The sequence below is a fragment of the Anguilla anguilla genome, chromosome 7, assembly GCF_013347855.1.
Source record: "Anguilla anguilla isolate fAngAng1 chromosome 7, fAngAng1.pri, whole genome shotgun sequence".
Taxonomy (NCBI): domain Eukaryota; kingdom Metazoa; phylum Chordata; class Actinopteri; order Anguilliformes; family Anguillidae; genus Anguilla; species Anguilla anguilla.
In genome coordinates, this window is record NC_049207.1 from 45146885 (window position 1) to 45165716 (window position 18832).

At 41.2% G+C, this 18832-nt stretch overlaps 1 protein-coding gene across 4 annotated transcripts in view; it reads right to left on the bottom strand.

Moving 5' to 3' along the window:
• Window positions 1–18832, bottom strand: part of fstl5 (follistatin-like 5) — a 113946-nt gene that overhangs the window by 3753 nt on the left and 91361 nt on the right. For all 4 annotated transcript variants that reach the window (XM_035426494.1, XM_035426495.1, XM_035426496.1 and 1 more), the window contains 5 exons: window positions 15799–15825; window positions 15082–15200; window positions 12907–13056; window positions 8383–8490; window positions 5675–5799 (listed from right to left, as the gene is read on the bottom strand). In XM_035426494.1, coding sequence (XP_035282385.1) covers window positions 5675–5799; window positions 8383–8490; window positions 12907–13056; window positions 15082–15200; window positions 15799–15825 — 529 coding nt within the window. The remainder of the gene's footprint in view (window positions 1–5674; window positions 5800–8382; window positions 8491–12906; window positions 13057–15081; window positions 15201–15798; window positions 15826–18832) is intronic.

Below are 18832 nucleotides of genomic sequence, written 5' to 3' on the forward strand. Positions count from 1 at the left end.
ACGGATGGCCACATCGATCCATGCTTTGGGATGGGTTTTATTGTTAGGCCAAGTCAAATGCACTGAATTTGTAGTGCTCCTTAGGCGAACAATATTTAATTCCATGAAATCAATTACGGTCACATTTATTATCAACAGGGTGATGAACCACTTCTTTATCAACTTCCTTATTCATTATCAGCAAGGCAAAGAGCATCAGAATACATTAAATTTCTTTCTCGCATTTTCTGAAAGAGTACATATAAAAGGGCTGATTTATGGAGATGGGCTGTGATACAAATACCCTTGGTCATATATAATGCAATTTTTAATCTTTGAATTTGATTATGATTAGGATTATTTCATTCTGAACCCATGCAGATTGGAGTCACTATTTTTAGAGAGCTCATTGTAATCCCTCTGTTGTGCATTTAGTGGGGGGTCTAGGTCATAGGGGCCACACAGAACAGCTTTGACAAATGACAGCCCCACTGGAACTGCTGAGATATGGCCAGGGGCCATGTAGACAGGCTGAATATATGTAAAAGAGCGAGTCAACGTGTCTGTGTGTGCCCATCGGCTCAGAGGAACACTCTTAACATGTACAAAGAGGTGCTTTGAGATGCGGCGTTTGATGCGCCGAACCGAAACGAGCGAAGTGCGGTGGTGGAAAAGATGAAAAACGCGGGATCTGATGGCAGCCTGGCCGTAACGGGGAAGGACGGAGAGAGGCCAGACGGGAGGACGGAGGAAAAACAGAATCTGGGCGAGAGAGAGAGTAAGAGAGAGGGAGGATGGAGAAAGGAGAGGGGAGTGCTTCAGAAGTGGAATGCGCAGAGATTATAAAACAAACCTGGAGTGCCTGAGTGGAAGAGAGAGGAGATGAGAGAGGGCTCGGAGCGTGAGGTGACGGTGGAGCTGACCCTGCCTCGCACTGCCTCGGCACACTTGCAAGAGCTCAGCTTCGCTAAGTAGTGGGGAACATACGGGCTGGTAGCTATTGGGGGATTACAGTATGCGAGTGATGGAGCTTGCTACTAAATTAAACTATAAAGTTTTAATGGCACTAAGGGCTCTGCTAGATATATGCTATATGTGCAGTCTGCCCCCGAGAGAATAAATTGACATGCCAAAATACTGATGCACATTTTTCTTGCTCTATTACATCTGCTTACCATGCGCGGAATGCTAATAAATCTGTGAGGTTTACTCCAATTTCTGTGTTCAGTTGGTGGATTATGTGTACACTGTGATGCTGCTTATTGGAATATCAAAGGAACATATTGGTGTTCATTACTTAGAACATGTTGTGTTTGCTTTTACCATTTCCAATACACGGTATGCGATTGTGTGCTAGAGGTGGTGCTGCCTTTAATAGGTTTTTCTAATAGTTTTTTTTTTTTTTCAGTTGTGGTTTGATGAGAAACGTGTTCCTCATGAAAAATCAATAAGAATATGGTTTGCAGTGTGCCATTCAGTTAATAAGCAAATGAAAATGCAGGCTACTTATTTTTCCTGTTGAGGCACAGCTGTTCAACAAATTTAAACATTTACTCAGACTAAATTTCCCTTTTCCCTATTCCCACTAATCTGATTGGAACAGTGTTTACAAGAAGCTTACACTTGATGGAAACACACAAACAAATGCAAAAGAATCCATGAATCATGGTGACTGTGAGAAAAGAATTTAGTTTGCACAAACCTGGCTTGTGCAAAGTCCTGAATTTGGAAAATTATCTATCATGCAGTCTGGATGCATGACCAAAGGTTGTTCTGCAGAACTCACTGCAGTGTATGCGCAGCCAGGCAAACCAAGGGGAACCACAAAATGAAGCATTTCAATGGTTTCATTGATTTCAAACAATGAAGCTGCAGAAATCTACTTGCTTCCATTGACAGATTGTGAAATTAACTATTTTTAGCTTGAAAATGCAAATGATTACTCCTGAATATTCTATGGCCTAATGATTTTATCTGCATTTCAGACAAGAGGACCACATGGATCAATGGTAAAAAAAAAAAAAAAACTAAATCCATTCTTATACAGTTCATGGTAAGTAATCATTTCATATTATGATAATTTTTCATTTTGTTCTGTTGTGGAAGCATTTTAAATAATATAAATGGTTCCACAACAGAACAGGAGAAAACAGCTTCATAAGATATGCAACATTTTTATTTTTCATTCCTGGAATGCCAAGGAGCAATTTCTTTCTGGTTATTGCATAACCTACTTTAAAACCTGTTTCTTACTGTTGAAGACTGACAGCAAATCCCCCTGAAGTCCCTTCTAGCACCCAATGAGGCTTTAAGGAATCCATGCTCAAGTCTTTCTTATTATTACAGTAGTTTTATGTCTTGGCTGTGATCTGCAGTGATTTGAGTTCTGCTTTAGGTATTCCAGGCAGACTGTGTTTTCAGCAATGCAGAATGCAAACAGACACCCAAGGGTTCTGCTCACATGTCCAAATTTAGCCTCAGAAGTACTTCTAATTCAGATATCCATAGCTTTAAGCACTTAAATGAATTTCAGCATGTTTGCAGAGATAAATACTACATCCTTGTTATATATTATCCCCAGAATGTTCTGCATGCACTAAAGTCAACAGCATGACATACAGTAGGCAACATAATACATTGTGCTGTTGGAATCACCACATTGTGGGGAAACGGTAATTATACCCAACAATCTAATTTTCACATTTTTCAACCCACAATTTTTGTGTGGGGGGACACAAAAAACTGTTTTTGGGATATCACGTCAACATCTTCCTGGTATAAGGAAAACATGCAATGTCACAACCATTCCCGGTAAGTTAATGGTGAGTGCCCAACTCACCAACCTGGGAAGAACATAATTTTGAAACTGACAATATGGATTTTACTTCTTACGCGTAATGTACAAATGAAAATCGAAAGGTTCCGGTTGTTTCTGTAGCTTGGTTTACGTGCACTAATACCCTTAAAGAGCGAGGTTCCTTCCAAATGTGTGCATTTCAGGATAACTATCCCCCTCCACAGACCATGAGCAGTCCTCCAGCAGACTGAACAGCTTGACAAAGACTTTATGTATATGACAGTGCTTTCTCACCAGATATGAACTCAAACAAGCATTCATGGGATGCCCTGGCATGACACCTGAGACACTGTTTTCTACCTCCATCTGCTATGTGTGAATTGATTCTACTCATGAAAGAATGAGGTCACATTCCTGCTGCAGAATTCTAGGAGCTGACAGACTCCGTGGGGCATGGCTTCACACACACACATGGGGTGGCCCCACATTCTGTTAAGTGATTTTAGCTTGATGTGTCCCTTTTTTCCCCCCTAACTATACCTCCGCTTGATATCCGAGCTAAAATCACGTGCAGCAGAAATTCATTGTTCGGCTTTAAGAAAAAGGAAAAAAAAAAAAACGGCAACAAAATTGCACGCAAAATGAATCAATCAAAATGTAAAATAACAATATTTCGACCCGTCAAGCAATAATCCCGGTCCAAAACATGGCAGCGTAAATTGTGTTTTCTGAAGTCTCGTGGGATTACAGCTGGCGCTCCGAAACGTCGACGGACCTCGCGTCTCTGGCGCTGCCTCGCCCCAGAGAGGGCCGGGAAAGGATTGTCTGCGTGGGCGGCCGCGCGTAGCGCCGAGCCGCGCCGCGCCCTCCCCGAGCCTTTCCATTACGATGCCGCTAACGCTCGACGGGGAGACCCCGCTAGGGTTTACGCCCAGCGCCAACGGAGAGGCGGGGCGGGGAGCGAGGGTGACGCGCGAAAACAGACAGGCCTGACCCAGATGTCAAACACGGGGGAGCTCCTGATCAAAGGCTCCGCTCTCCACTGGGAACTTCCACCTCCTAAAATGTGGAAACCGATTACTGGGCTCACGGTGCGCGCAATTATTAAATACGGCCTGAGCACGGATTTCGAGCGCTCGTTAGCATGTGATTAAATGAAAAGGTGGCATAGATCTGTCAACCTGGAAGAATGAAGGGATTAACTTCTGCCAGTGGAAAATTTGGTATTGCTGTGGTGGTGTGCCCCAATAACACCTGAGAAATGTGTAATATGTAGTGTTGATGATTAGCACCAAACCACACTGCCTTATCCTGCTTTGAAACCGCTTCCGTCATTCTGGCTTTTTTCCTGGAATACATGAAAAAAACTAAGGTAAATAAAAGCATTTGTACTGTAGAGTATAAAATTGCAGCGGTATGTAATGGTGAGAGATGGATGTTTAACACTAATGCTTTTTCTGGAGTGCCCGAGTCTCACAGTCCTCTGTTTCTTTGAACAGTGAAGTACTGTGGATCTGACTCTAAGCTTATGCCACTGGGGCATCACCCCCAGTCCATTTGGGAGAGTGAAGACTGACACTGTCAATCAGCCCTCTGCACCAAAGGATGTGCCTATTCACAGCAGCCACAGGCACACTCCAGTTCTGATAGTCATCTGACCTGGTGAACCAGCCCAACTGTTTCTCCTCAGGCCACATTGCAGCCAATAAGATGCTCGTGCACTTGATTGTGGGGAATGTGAATCATTGTACCATGGCTGAGTGTTTAAGCTGGACAGATCTCTATGCCTCCTGACAGGACGAGTGCCTGTAATTTATTTGTATTGTACACAACAGAAAACGCCAGCTTTGATTGTTGTGACCATGATGTAACTTCCTGTAGCTCTGCTACAGTAATGACCACGTGTGTTGTGTTGAAAATGACAGCGCATTGCATTTGAAACGACGTTGCGTTTTTAGACTGCCCTCTGACAGGGTGAGTGGCAGCTTCGTCGCTTTGGAGAATAGTGCATCGCACACAAGGCGGAATTTATCTGACAGCAGTCACAAGCAATTCGCAATGTCAAGCCGCCTCATATTGGTAAAATAAGCATCTGCTCTCCTGTTTTTTTTTCCATGGAACATTCCACAAATTTGATTCTCGTTACGACTCCTCACCACACCAACTCAATTTGCCTCCAAAACTTCCTAAAAGCTATTTTGTCAGAAAGAATTTTCATAATGTTAATTTGTATTTAGTGTAGACGGAAAATCTGTCAAACCGAATTATGGTGCATACATTTTTCTAGAGTCTTTTATGGGAAGTAATCATAAATTTCGGGCATTCAACTCGATATCTGTACTAAGCAGACAGCAGCTGAATACATCTACCGGCGGGTTATGTTTATCTATTTATTACAGCCTACATTCATCCATGTTGATAATAGAGGGAAAAAAATATCACCCAAACATTTGTATTTGGTATATAAAGCTGCTTTAGTTGACAGGGACACCGAAGATAAGCACAGCAGAGTGGTAATACTGAGCATATTTGATAAGGAGAAGGCTAATCAATCAATCAAGAAAAAAAACTCCAGGAAAAACTCTTCTTCTGTTTTTTTTTTTTTTAACCGCTCGCACCTGCGGAGGATTAACCGCTTCTTGACCGGCAGCACCCCGCCCGAAAACCCGCCCCGCTCGCCGGATGCGTAAAACTGTCGGCGCGCTGTCAGGGCGTCGGGTGAAATCGATGCGCTCGTCTTTCCCGCGCGCCCGTTGGCTTTTGTGGCTGAAGGACGGATCGAATGCCGGCCCACCCCGTCCAAACGACACGTGTCGGGGGAGGGGAAGGGGGAGGGGGGGCGGGGCGGGGGGGGGGGAACGCCGGTGGAGTTTAAACGCCGCCCTTCTCACGACTCACCTGATGTGATTAATGATGAGGGTCGCAGCTGGGATGAAGAAATCATCCGCCCTATCAAACTGCCTGCCAACTGGCGGGGTATGGATGGTGTGATGGGACGTGCTCCCGCTGGCCTGATTGATCACCTGCGGAGAGGAGAGGATGATCCATTCAACGCGAGCCCATGAATAATTCAGTTCATTATGCCATTTCATAACTTAAGCTGGTTCTGACGCGCTGGGGGGGGTTCTTAATTACTGGGCCAGAAGGCTGGAAAGCCGTCTGGCAGCACACAAACTCTAAAGAAATTTGCGACCGTTACTATGCGCACATTTTATTCTTTATTTATTTATTTTTTTGCAGAAAATGAAAGATGCAGGTGTTATACAGTGTATTGATATTTAATACTGATGACAATGTCCTAAATTGCTGGTCATGAACCCGACTCATTTCCCTGGCTGGACTCGGCTGATGAGGCGGCTTTACCAGCTGAATGTCAAACAGAACCAGTGCGGCTTCGCATCGATGCCCCGCCACAGTCATGTGACTCGCAGCCAAATCCCGAGCCGTGTTCTTGATTGCACTGTTGGTTTGCCAGCGCAGGAGAAACACTACCTTGCCGCGGGCTGACTGTGAGTTTGGTGCCTGCAAGGTCCTTGTTTCCAGGCCAGGGGAGCAAAATGTTCCGCACCTCGACAGAATAACTGTCAGCAGCAATTTATTCTGTCACTATCGGTACCAGAGATTTCAACTTGCTATGGTGCTTAATTAAAAATAAAAAAATGATGGGTACTTTAAACGATATGACAATTAAAAAAAAATGTTCACAATTATCTCAATTAAACTGTACTTACCTGGAACCCTGAGTTTTTTTTTTTTGTTCAATTGCTATAACTGCATATTGGGAAATTCATATAAACAAATTAACAGAAGCGTGGGAATAACTACCACGGTGGCTATGGCTTCCTCTGATGTGATTACTATAGTGGCTATAGGTACATGAGAAGTGGATGTAGATGTGATGTGGATATTGTTACATTTGTGTGTTGTGATTTATATGACTGGGGCACGTGGGCTGTCATAGTCTCCTGACTAACACAGTTAGTGATCAATTGTGCTCCTTCATAACATCAATTATTTGACATAATAAAATAAACTGGGTGAGGGGAATATATGTGGCAAGGATGGGGGGGAAAAAAACACACAAAAGCCCAGGTGTCCGGGTGCAACAGTACTCTCCTGGTACACTGAACACAAATGGACATATATTCAGTCAATATGAATTGTGCAGTTTACAGTGAATCCATAAAGGCGATAAACAGCAATCGCGGTCTGAAACAAACAATGAGGAGGCATGCTCTGTCAGTTAAAAAAAAAGAAAGAAAGAATTGAGCAGCAGTCTGCAGTCAACCGAGATTTGATGGATGCGTTTTTGAGTGCAAACATTCCACTTGAAAAATCTCACAACCCGTAATTTGAGCATTTTTAAATTGGCATGCGAGAAATGGCAGGGAATTTCCCTGCAAACAGTCACGGCTTTGCCTGGCTGCTGACTCGGGGGGGGGGGGGGGGGGGGGCGAAGAAAAGATGGTCGCGGCGAAGTCAACAGATGGCGTGGAACTATTATGCTTTTCACGTTCTATTCTGCAAGGAAAATCAATTACAACTGATTTAGGAGTTTATTCATGCCGACACTGTACCTTCATACCGTAGATTAGTGCTCAGTGGTGTATAGCGTCAAACAATGCCGGCTGAACTTTGAGGTTGATTTCGACAATGTAACTGAATTTGCCTTGGATAGTGCAAGCTGCATGTTGAAAAGCATACAATGATACCCTCAAAGGCTTGATGCAAAAGTGCAGTTCATTTAACCCATAATGCTCGCATTGTGACACTTGTGAGTGTCTTTTGGCCTAGCAATTTTCCAAAAGTCATGCATTGACCAAACTAAACATTAGCCTCTGGAGCAGGTTAGCTCCACAGCAAAAGTCAACATGGCAAATCAGCCCAATCAAAAGAGAGACATTTGTGACACAAGAAACTCAGGATTAAGCCTAAAGTTAGCTGGCTAACCCACTTAACCTGCTTCATGATGGAGGCCCCTTGTTTCTCAGGCAGGTTTCTCTTGCAGATTAGATCCTAAATCTCAATGAGACTCAGCAGTTAAAGGATAAATAAAAATAGACTAATGAATCGATAAAAATGGCCCCACGTGTGGGTGTGCTTACCTGTTTTTTGGACAAGGCTGTCTTTGTTCAGTGATTACCAAATACATGTTCAACAAGGTGAACCTCATGGTGAACTATCTACACTTCTAACAGGCACTGGTAACATTTTTTAAATTGCAATATTTTTGCTAATGACATATGACATTAATTTAATCCTAATTAATCAGAGTGCAATTTTCACCAAATAAATTCAGATTGTTAGGAATATAGCCTTTGAGTTAATTATAACAGACAAATTATTTAACTGTACTTTCATTTTCCTTCCTCTAGCTACTGCACAGTACCTTTTATAACTGCTGGCTAGTTTGTGTTTCCTTAAACAATATAACATCTGATGTCCAGCTTGTTGAACATATCTGAAGTGTAGGGTTTTTTTTTCTGCATGGTATGATTACAGCGAGTAAGGGTATGGGTTATAGCAGACAGTCTTAATGTACACTGTCATTGCCTGAAGTGTGGGTGTCTTTACCTGATGTTCAGGCACCATTTTATGTTATTTACCTGGAGTGTGGGTGTATTCTTCTCCACATCGCCCCAGCTGAGGACCCAGACCTGATCGTGGGATTTGTCATAGTGCAGTTTCACCGGTACAGGATCCGTCTTCACAACCTTCAATCACAAAGTCACAAACATCTTACACTTTTTTATCACCATCTTTGGGCACGCCGTTTGATGTTGCATCGACATTGTAGCTCAGCATTTCTTAGAGCAACTTGCAAAGATTACATTTTTTTTACATGCAGAACATTTACACAGCTGGATATTCCTGAAGAGGTTCAGGTAAAGTACGTATGCTCAAGGATACAGAGACTCAGCCCCAGCTGGAAATCAATGCCCAACATTTGGGATACAATCGCAGGTCCATAACTGTGATACTACCCCGACTGAAAGATCCTTCAAACCAGAAAAAAAAAACTATGATTACATAGATATAGCTCCAGTTTTTATTTGATTTTGACAAATAAATTGTGACAGCAAAAAATGGCATCCTTACTTGAGCTTATTTGTATCAGAAATTATTTCCATCAGGACAGCATATTCTAGTTACAATGGCACATGAATCACATGTGACAAGAAAGTAGATCTTATCTCTTTTTGAGCATTGACTGTGTACTGACACATAATTATGATGAAGATGTACCTTGGTTTCACACACAGCTAAACAAACAAAGCAATTATTTTCTTCTGGAAAATTAAACCGATTTTTAACTTGTCTCCATTTCTCAAGCCCTTGGAAAATGTGTTATGGATTTCATATCTGCGATTTTTCTATTACCAAATGGTCATTGTTTAGGAGATGAAACAATGTTAATGTGATTTCACATGAAATAGCCAGTCCTGCAGTTGAGAACCTAGTTAAATATTGCTATAGTGGTAATTGAATGAATGTAGCTTGTGAAGAACGTATAATTGTGGTGCTAGGCGAGAACTATGCTATGTGACCAACAGATTTAACTAACATTATTTTGCTAGCCTTATTTGTTTGTGTCAACTAACATCATCTTTCAAGCCTTATTTATTCATTTGGGCTTTATCTTGCTAGCCTTATTAATTAATTTGCATTAACAAATGTCAGCCTATCTTGTTAGAAAAAAGAAACTGAACTTCCATGCAGAGTAAGACTTTTTTTTGTTTTACTACGTTAGATTTGTGATATTAGCATCAGATTTTCTGGGTGCGCCCTAAGCCCAGGGAGAGGCCTTTACTCTAGGTAAACTCATTTCGTTAAGATTTCACATTTTTGGTGTAAATGCAGGCTATATTACGATATGTTTTATAATGATTAAGGAGTTACAAAGCAGCTATCATACAGGATATACGTACTCTAGCTTGTGCCTGGTTAAACTGGGTAGCATTATAGCACTTTCTGCCTGAATAAGACAACATTGATTGAAACCGGTGTTTGCATACTACACCATACTGAGTGTTTGTTCATGGGGCATCTGTTTTAAGTGCACTCACACATTTTATGCCATGCCTAGTACTGCATAATATAACAATAAACAGACGGCATTCAACTTTTATAGGTTGCTTGCCTCATTTGTGTACACTATTAAAGTAAGGCAGGCATACAATGTAATGACCTTGGACATTGCTATAATTGAAATTGCTATAATGTTGACATATAATTTAACAGTGCTCTACTAATAAAACTGTCAAAAAGTGCAATTTTATTGCCAAGATAACTTGAACTCGAAGAAGAAACCCCTATGTTCAGCTTAATCTACATAGAAAATAAATAAGTTTAAAAACAACGGTAACAATTCCAATACAAAATGTTAAAACAAACTGCGGATGCACTGTTTTCACTTTCCATATGTGGTCCTGAATCTCTAAATCAATCAACGCCTCATAGCTCAACAGTTTGGCCATTGATAAAAAATATATTGCTACCGCAAGAAAATGAAATTGATTAAATAAACTGCATAAGCTGCTGAACAGTGAGCACTTCGGTGTGCTTAAACTGTGGTGGGTAAAATTGGGATTGACCTGGCGTTTGGCAAGTTATTTGTATAAACAAATGGTTTATGTAAGGTTTCAACTAGATTCACTAGCATGAAATGACCCATTATATGCGTTTCTTTTTCAAGCATACATGCATAAATTAACAGCAAAAGCAATGAAAATATTTGCAAAGTATGTTTTTCTTTAATAAATATTCCCTGTACAAATAGAATGTATAAGAAACAGATTGGGATATAATTAGCTTTTGTTTGATATTTTGATTTCAAACTTATGTTAATTTTATTACTTTCTTTCATTTATTTATTTTTTATTATATTACCAGCATGGCTGAAAGTCATTTAAGGGGCAACAATGTATTTACCCACAGTGTAATATCTTCCCAAAGCTCTGGCATGGATATGTAAACAGCTGGATTTAGAGCTCTATAAATATATTACCCAATCAGAATTTTTGTATGGAAGGCTTGTGTGTTTACTACTGCCTGAACAATCAGATGGAACCCATGGTGTCAATCACTCAATGAAAACAAATTTTCATTGACTAGAACATCTGACTTCTAACATTATATGTCTGACATCCGCTATCACTACAGTAGCAAAATGGTGGGTGGGCATGAGTGAGCGAGTTGTGCCTCTGCCTGGCTTTTGTTGTTTCGGGATCTGCAATAAACCCGCTTGTGTCAATGTGGGTTGGACAGTGCAAAAGGGGCTGTTTCAATGAAAATGTTCAGTGCTGTGCAGGTGTCATCTAATGCATTTCTTTTAACTCTAATGCTGGCACACTGGGCTATTTTGGTGCTGTTACCTATTCAAAAACACATTTTTTGACACTAGCTATCTTTGGTTTCCTCTGTGAACTGCTTGACTTTACTTTGATATTTTTTTTAATGTCAGAAAGCAGTTGCTGAGTTTATTTTTAGTGCCCAGATTTAAGGTAAGCTACCTGACAGGATTACACAGTGACAGACTCAAATATGCACGACTGGAAACAATACAATGAAATAATACACAAATTCATAAATACATAAAATACAATACAGGCAACATGTCATAATCTTACAAGAACCATATAACTTTAACCATAGACTCTTACCAGCTCTAATAAACCATATGACTATAACCATGGACTCTTACCAGCTCTTAATAAAGCTGTAGTATTCAAAATACACTAACAGCACTGGCTTCAAAATACATTCACAAGTAACTGAACAAACAGATAAGCAGGTTACTCTTATTTTTTTTTATCAAGAGATAGCAGATAGTGGATCAGGTGGTTTATTAGGAGCAACTAATCTCACATATAATGAAAGCAATCCTCCTGATGACTGACTAATGGCTGTGTGACCACAGCCAGCAAAGAGCACTGAGACCCATGAGACTCCAGGGACCCTCAGAGCTTCGCTGCTAAGCCCCCCAGATCCTCCCCCACTCGGGGGGGGGGGGGGGGGGGCAATCAGCCAAGGCTTGGCACAATAACCGTGTCCTTGGAGCTCTCGCGCTTCCTCTTGAAACACCGACACGGCCATCCCCGTCGGTCACACAGAACCACTTCCAACTAGGCCGCATAACGATTCGCATGCCGCACGCCCTCAAATCAGAGAATCTTTTTTTTTTTTTTTTTCCCAATCAGAATGCTTGCTGATTCCCAACAATCAGAAAGAAAAAGGCCTCTTCCAATCGGGAGACACAACGATTTCTGCCAATCTGAGGGAAAGGAGCCATTTTCAGCTGGAGGACTCCGAGATTCTCCCACCTGCCAGCCAATCAGGGGAAAGTAGCCATTTCGGTTTCAAAAACCAACCATTCTCCCCTACTCACAAAGAATGAGTCATTCCTTTATATATTCCAGGCCTCCTTGCCCCATTCCATTTAAAAGGGTGATGAATAACAAACTGGGTACAATTTAATGCCTATATTACTGGGTGCAATATTGTCGTTATGGTTGTTAATGTGCATTTCTTTTTATATTCAGCTGATATGAGCGCAGTAAGGACCTGAGCATTTAGGTCGGGTCAGATTTATAGCAGGGCTTTTCTCCGTCTGAACTTATGCTGGTGGCAGATTAGGTGGCAACCCGTTTGTATGGTCTGTAATTGATGATTCAAAGGTTGAGTTGAAGCTGAAACTGCTGGGGGAAGCAGAAGGATTCTCAGCAAGATGCTCAGTCATTGGGATCAGATGATTGATGGATATGCAGTCTGATCAGGTGTTTAATCCACAGTGGGCTATGAGCGTGTCTGTTTCTTTCCTAGTATGTGGTGCTCCAATAAACACCACATACTAAATGTAATACCTTTCGCTCACGACTATGAATTATGTGAATAAAGCCATATTATAATATTGTGTTAAAGCTTGCACATTTTTCATAGTTCCCTTAAAGCAATACATGCAAATGGAAGTTCCGGTGAAGAGTACGCATTATTTCTGCTTGTGATGAATGTAAATTAATATGGGGTAGCAATAAGGTCCCTGGTGTTACAATACCCTGCAGGAACAGAGAAAAATTATTTTTTGCCCATCTTGCACGGGGAACAAAAAAGAAATGAATGAAACGGCTCACCTGAACAGCCTTTTGTGACTGCACGTCTACGACAAGCACTCTGTTCAGGGTTGGCTGAGCGACATAAATATACTTGTCCTTGACGTTGACCGCGGACGCCCAGACGCACTTCTGATCGGCTTCGCCTTCTGATTTCGGGCAAACCTCCTCCTGAGGAATGAGAACGGGAAACGAACTGGTAAAAATGTAACCCTTAAAAAAAAATTTTTTTTTTTTAAATCGCAAAAGCACCGGAAATATTTTTGCAGGTTTGATCATGCCCACGTGAACAAAGCACAGTGTAATGCGCTTCAACACTTCACATGTTTCTATTCATGGCGGTCTGGCGATCTGAAAGTTTCCTGTAAGGAATTATCAGGCCAAAGCAGGATCTGTCTCCTCACAAGCCTAGCTGAGCTGAACTGCATTTTGGCAGCAAATGGAGACATTTGAGGTTTTCCCTCAACACTTGCAGTCATTTATATTTGCATATTTCCCCCAGGAAAGATGTGCAAAGTTCTCAAGTGGAAGGGAAGATGACATGTGAGTCCACTTCATTTGTTCCACTGTTTGTGCATCTAATTGTGGGTTTATTTTATTTGCAAGTGTACTTGCAGTGCTGCTCATGACAACGGACAAATCAGCAAACATTTGTCCCTCTTTCTACAATGAAGGAAAACATATTTGTCCTTAAATTTGACATACAATACAATTATATGAATGCTTAATTGCCTTTTTTCTGTGTGAACATTTTTCTTCTCATTTATTTTAGAGGTTGCTGAGCTCCCTAAATTAAAATAAATAAATAATATTAGATTTGTATAAATATACATGTTAATCCAGTCTCTTGGATTGTCTTCAGGTCCTCCTAAAATATAATAATGCTAATAAATATGGGCATATTAATATTATCCTGTGTACTGCTCACAGACACAATACTACACATAGGCAGGACATAATCATAATATTATTATTTTTCCATTTATTTACAAAAATGACATTAAAATGATTACCATTTAAATGATTTTTAAAACAAATATGAAGGAGGCTTTGGCTTCTCGCCCCCCACAGTTCATCTGAGTTTAACGTTTGCTCATAACTGGTCGACTGAGCAGTGTTCATTACTGCAACAGAACCAAGGAGCCTGCAGGTACATAATAACCTCCTTAAAATGCAAATGTATTTCTCCGGCATGTGTTCAACCCTTAATCATTAAACAAGCGAATAAACTTCGTTTGTGAATGTTTGTTTTTGGTCTCTTCTTCCAACGGCTATATTTGAGGCCACTTTCCCACCCCACTACATCATGCCCAGACCAAATTTTGCATGAATACCACGATCGTGGCAAGTCTATATATACTTGTGGCTATGCACAAAAACATGCATTAGAGACACACTCATCCCTGCAACATAAGTACCTGATTCACAATCCAATTCTACAGTTCTATTAGCCAAGTGCAGTGCTGTGAATTCAGAATCTGGGCAGACTTTATGACTCAGCTTGAAATATGTTTCTGGTGCTCTTTTCTTCAATGCCAGGGATAGCACCTGAAGCAGAATTCATTAGTGGTCTCGGCCCATTCTGTGAATTATCCAAGCTGCATTACAACACAGCCTTGGTTTTCCATCTGCGCTATACAACACCTTCGCCATTGCTGTAATCTGAACCCGAATTGACATTTTATGAGCAAATGTATAGAAGTACTCATATTTCAGGACCGCATGCTGCACAGTTTGATATGGTCATACAAAAAAAAAAATGGTACCCTATTTACTATTGTGCTTGAGCGTAGTTCCTATTGCCTAATGGGGGACAACACACAGCTAAAGATATTGGTCGTTTGAATACAATCTCAGAGTCCTCCATTTTATTATCTGCTACGAATAATGAGGCTGGAATGAAAGAGCTAGAGGAAGGAGAGAAACCGTGTGGGAATCATTCAAATAACCCTCCCCCCCCCCCGAGGAGTCAGCCAGTGCAGCCACTTCAGCTACGTTTGATCCTGCACTCGCCATCATTGTGATTCGTGCCACAGAAACCCGGGCTTTGAAAGCTAATCACAACGCGCTTGTTTTCGTAGCGCCGCCGCTAATGACAAAAGCATTGCGCGGCTGAGAGATGGCCTCTGGATGTGTTGGAGTCGGCGGGACGCCGTGTGCTCGTTTTGAGTGGCGTCGTACGCGCGGTCCCCTCACCTGGAGGCCCAGCAGCTTCTCGCTGGGTTTAATGTGCCTCTGGATCTCGCAGGCCACCGGCTGGATCACTTTGATGCCGTCCTCGTAAAAGACGTAAAACATGTTCCCAACTCCAAACCCTGTCAGAAAGGTAGCATACAGTTGTAGAACAACATGCATTTCAGAGCCTAACAGTATTAGTAATAGGAACATTAATGGCAATAAATTGCATCATGTTAAATACTGTCAAAGATCACAATAATTATTTTTAGGAGCATGTACTCGACTATAATAAACTCAGACGTTAGCTAATGAAAAAGTGTAAAAATGAGGAACTGTTGAACAAAAAAATAATAATCTACTCATAGGTAGGGATGCAGGTAATGTCCCTGTTGAATCGGTGCCAGCCAATAATAGCTTAAGCCACACTTCTAGGTATCAGCTGGTAAGCTGGAGGCACAGCCTACATGTGCTGAGCAGCCACATGTGCCACTGAAGCTTTAATTGTCATGCTATAAATAGCCCAATTTTTACAAAACTCAAAAGAAAAGGTAAAATCTGTTTCAGTGCATTTGTGCTATAATGTAAAGCACTGCATTGGCCAAAATGGCCAGGAAAATATTGATCATTTATATACTGTAGGCCCAAAATTTCTGCATCACACATCCCCAGATAAGGATAAGGATATATAAATATAAAGATAGATATATAAATAAAGATTAATATATAAACATGTACCGTCTTCTCTCCATAGGATGTTTGCCACTGTAGAAGCAGAGAGGAAGAAAAGCATTAGTGCTATATCTGTTGTAAATGATAAGCATAAACATACACATATTATATATGAAACCCAGAAATTGCTTATATATTATATTGTGTATTGATACTATTATACTGACACAAGAAACATATTTCCTATATTTTTGATTTTACATTTTTAGAGTGCATTCATTTCATAAGGAAATGTCAGCAAAGTGAGGTTGGTTATGGTTATCACATACAGTAACATCTGAAACTGTACATACATACACTGTATGATTTACATTAAGGAGTCCAGAAATTGTGTACATGGTACGTGCTCTGCACCCCTTAACACTTCAAACCCAAAATAATAAATTAACCCACTATTATGGGTATTACTAAATTATACAGCCAGATTTAACCAAGCATTTTCACTGTAACAAACTGAAATAAAGTATAGCATCACTAGACACCAATGCAAAGGCAGAGTACTTCAAATTGGAAGATGCTCCTGGGAGCTATGTTCACCACAGGACTTAATATATGCACAGAACAAAACGGCTTCATGTGATTAAATTCCAGCTCGCTCCCAGTGCACTTTTCATGAGAGGACGAACGAGTCTCATCCAAGACAAAAGGCAATGCACACCCCCTTAAAATGATGATCTACACCTGCCATTATTCTCCCTGGTCTAAAGAGATAAATAAAAAAGTGCCATCACACACACTTACATGGAAACCACTCATATATTACAGACATTTTTTGTACGGAAGGACCCATTTCGGTTGGGTTAATTTCCCCCTTGCTGCACCTGACAGATGTCCTTCGGATTTGCTGGGTTTTTCTCCCCCCCTTTAAAGTGTTACTTCATCTCTCCCTCCTTAAAATCTATTCCATCTACAGTCTTGTCGGCCTGTTGACCAATCTGGGACCATTCCATTATCCTTTCTAATCTTGTTTGGATGCAATTTCGCACGCATTCTCTCTGAACTTCGGTAAGCAAAGCTTCGTCAGACACTCAGGTTTTTATCCTAATCTCCTCTGAAGTGCTTAGTCAAGCTCTCTTGCATACCAAAAACAGAAGAAAAAAATCTAATTTCAGGTTATAAATTAGCCTGAAAGAGGAATGAATAGCATTAGTAATTATTAAAACAAAAAAACAACACCAACAAAAAAAACAGAACTGAGGCACAGTATAATTTTGTGGAAAGTCATAAAAACAAGACACTAAAGGGAAACTGAAAAAATAATAGATGAGATCTGGGCCCCAGTTCTCTTTGAATATACAAGTAAATTGAAATGATTCATCACTTTGCTGAGTGATGGTAGCGGGTCCAGTCAACAGAAGACTCATACATCATACTTTCCATCCAAATTAGAATCTGCTCCCCGCTATTTCAGCGGAGTGCGCGTCCCTCCCAGTGCCACCGAAAACCAAACAAATGTTGCAGGATGCATTTATGCACCGGGGAGCGCTTCTGGCTGCCAGCAAGGTTACACAAACGTGATTTGTTTACACGCCCGTGATGAAAGGTTTTAACTACCGTCGAACGGACCCCTTGTAGCCTGGGGTTTAAAAACAGCCTGCAACTGGGCCAGTACAGTACGACTCCAGAAGAGTGAGTGGTAGGGCCAGTTCGAAAAAGTCTAATTAGGTCATAACCGTATAGGAGAACCAAATCAGCTCGCCAGCCTCTGGTGCCCTCTACTGTGTTGCTCTCTGGGTGAGTCATCTGGCATATTTGGCCTGTGGAAAGGCCAAATATACAACGTCAACTGAAGATACCTATTTGGAGGGATTGTTCAAGCTTGGTTGTTCAGAAAGTACTAGTGGTATTGTGTAATTACTATTGAGGTACTCTTATTTTTTTGTATCAAGAGATAGTGGATAGTGGATCAGGTGGTTTATTAGGAGCAACTAATCTCGCATAATGAAAGCAACCCTCCTGATGACTGATTAGCAGCTGTGTGACCGAATTATAATGGCTATGGATGCATCTTTGCATAACCCACTCTTTAAATATGTAATGACATCATGTGCAGCTGAAAGTCTATTATATTTATATGTCAATATTAAATGAAATAAACTGCTACACTGTGATTTACTATCTTGCTCATGCGAGTTATCTAACTGAATGCTTTTCTTCAGCTGGCTCGTGCTTTAGCTGGAATGCATCCAGTTAAAGCACTGGCCAATGGCACAGTGAGGCACCTCATCTAGAATCGAATCTTGACCGTGCCAAAGCTGACTGGGGCTACGGTGTCACCCCAGAGAGGGAGGGCTCTACTCCAGCAGCAGGGAGGGAGGGTCAGTCAGCAGGCTGTTTCTTATGACACTGCGAATGATCCCATTGGATGGTCAGGCACCAGGAGCCTTCCTGCAACAGCTGGACAAGAAGTGCAGTTGTCCAACGAAATGGCTGCACAATGAAAACAAGCCTCAGTTCCAAATAAAATTGCACCAAGCTATGTCGAGTAACAGCAGCACTAACAGTGATTACTGCTTATAATTATGTGCATCAAGGCTGTCTTAACGCTGTCATAAGATTTTAATTGATAATCACAACACAAACAAAATTAGCTAATAAACATGCTGGGAGCTGAGAGTCTTTAATCCAGTTCTACACACACACACACACACACACACACACACAGACAGACATACAGACAGACACATACACACACACACACACACACACACACCTTTCATTTTCTATTTTCAGGAATTTACTGCATTTACCAAGGATTTTGCTGTATTTATTTAGCCTGGCCAGTTCACACAGCAGAATCTGACTTCCATAACTTTTAAGGGCAAATCTTTGAAGATTGCAGCTTGCTGGGGAAAAAAAACTGCCATATCCTTCCAGAGCTCTGCTGGAATGAGTTTACTCAAAGAGAGCAGAGATTGATTGGAAGGTGAAACCTTTGCAGTAGTGTGTCCCCCCCACACCCCCCTCCCTCCTTGAGAAGTAAATACAAAAATGCTTACGGTTCTGTTATTCCTGACATAAGAAATGGGCTTCAGAAAAC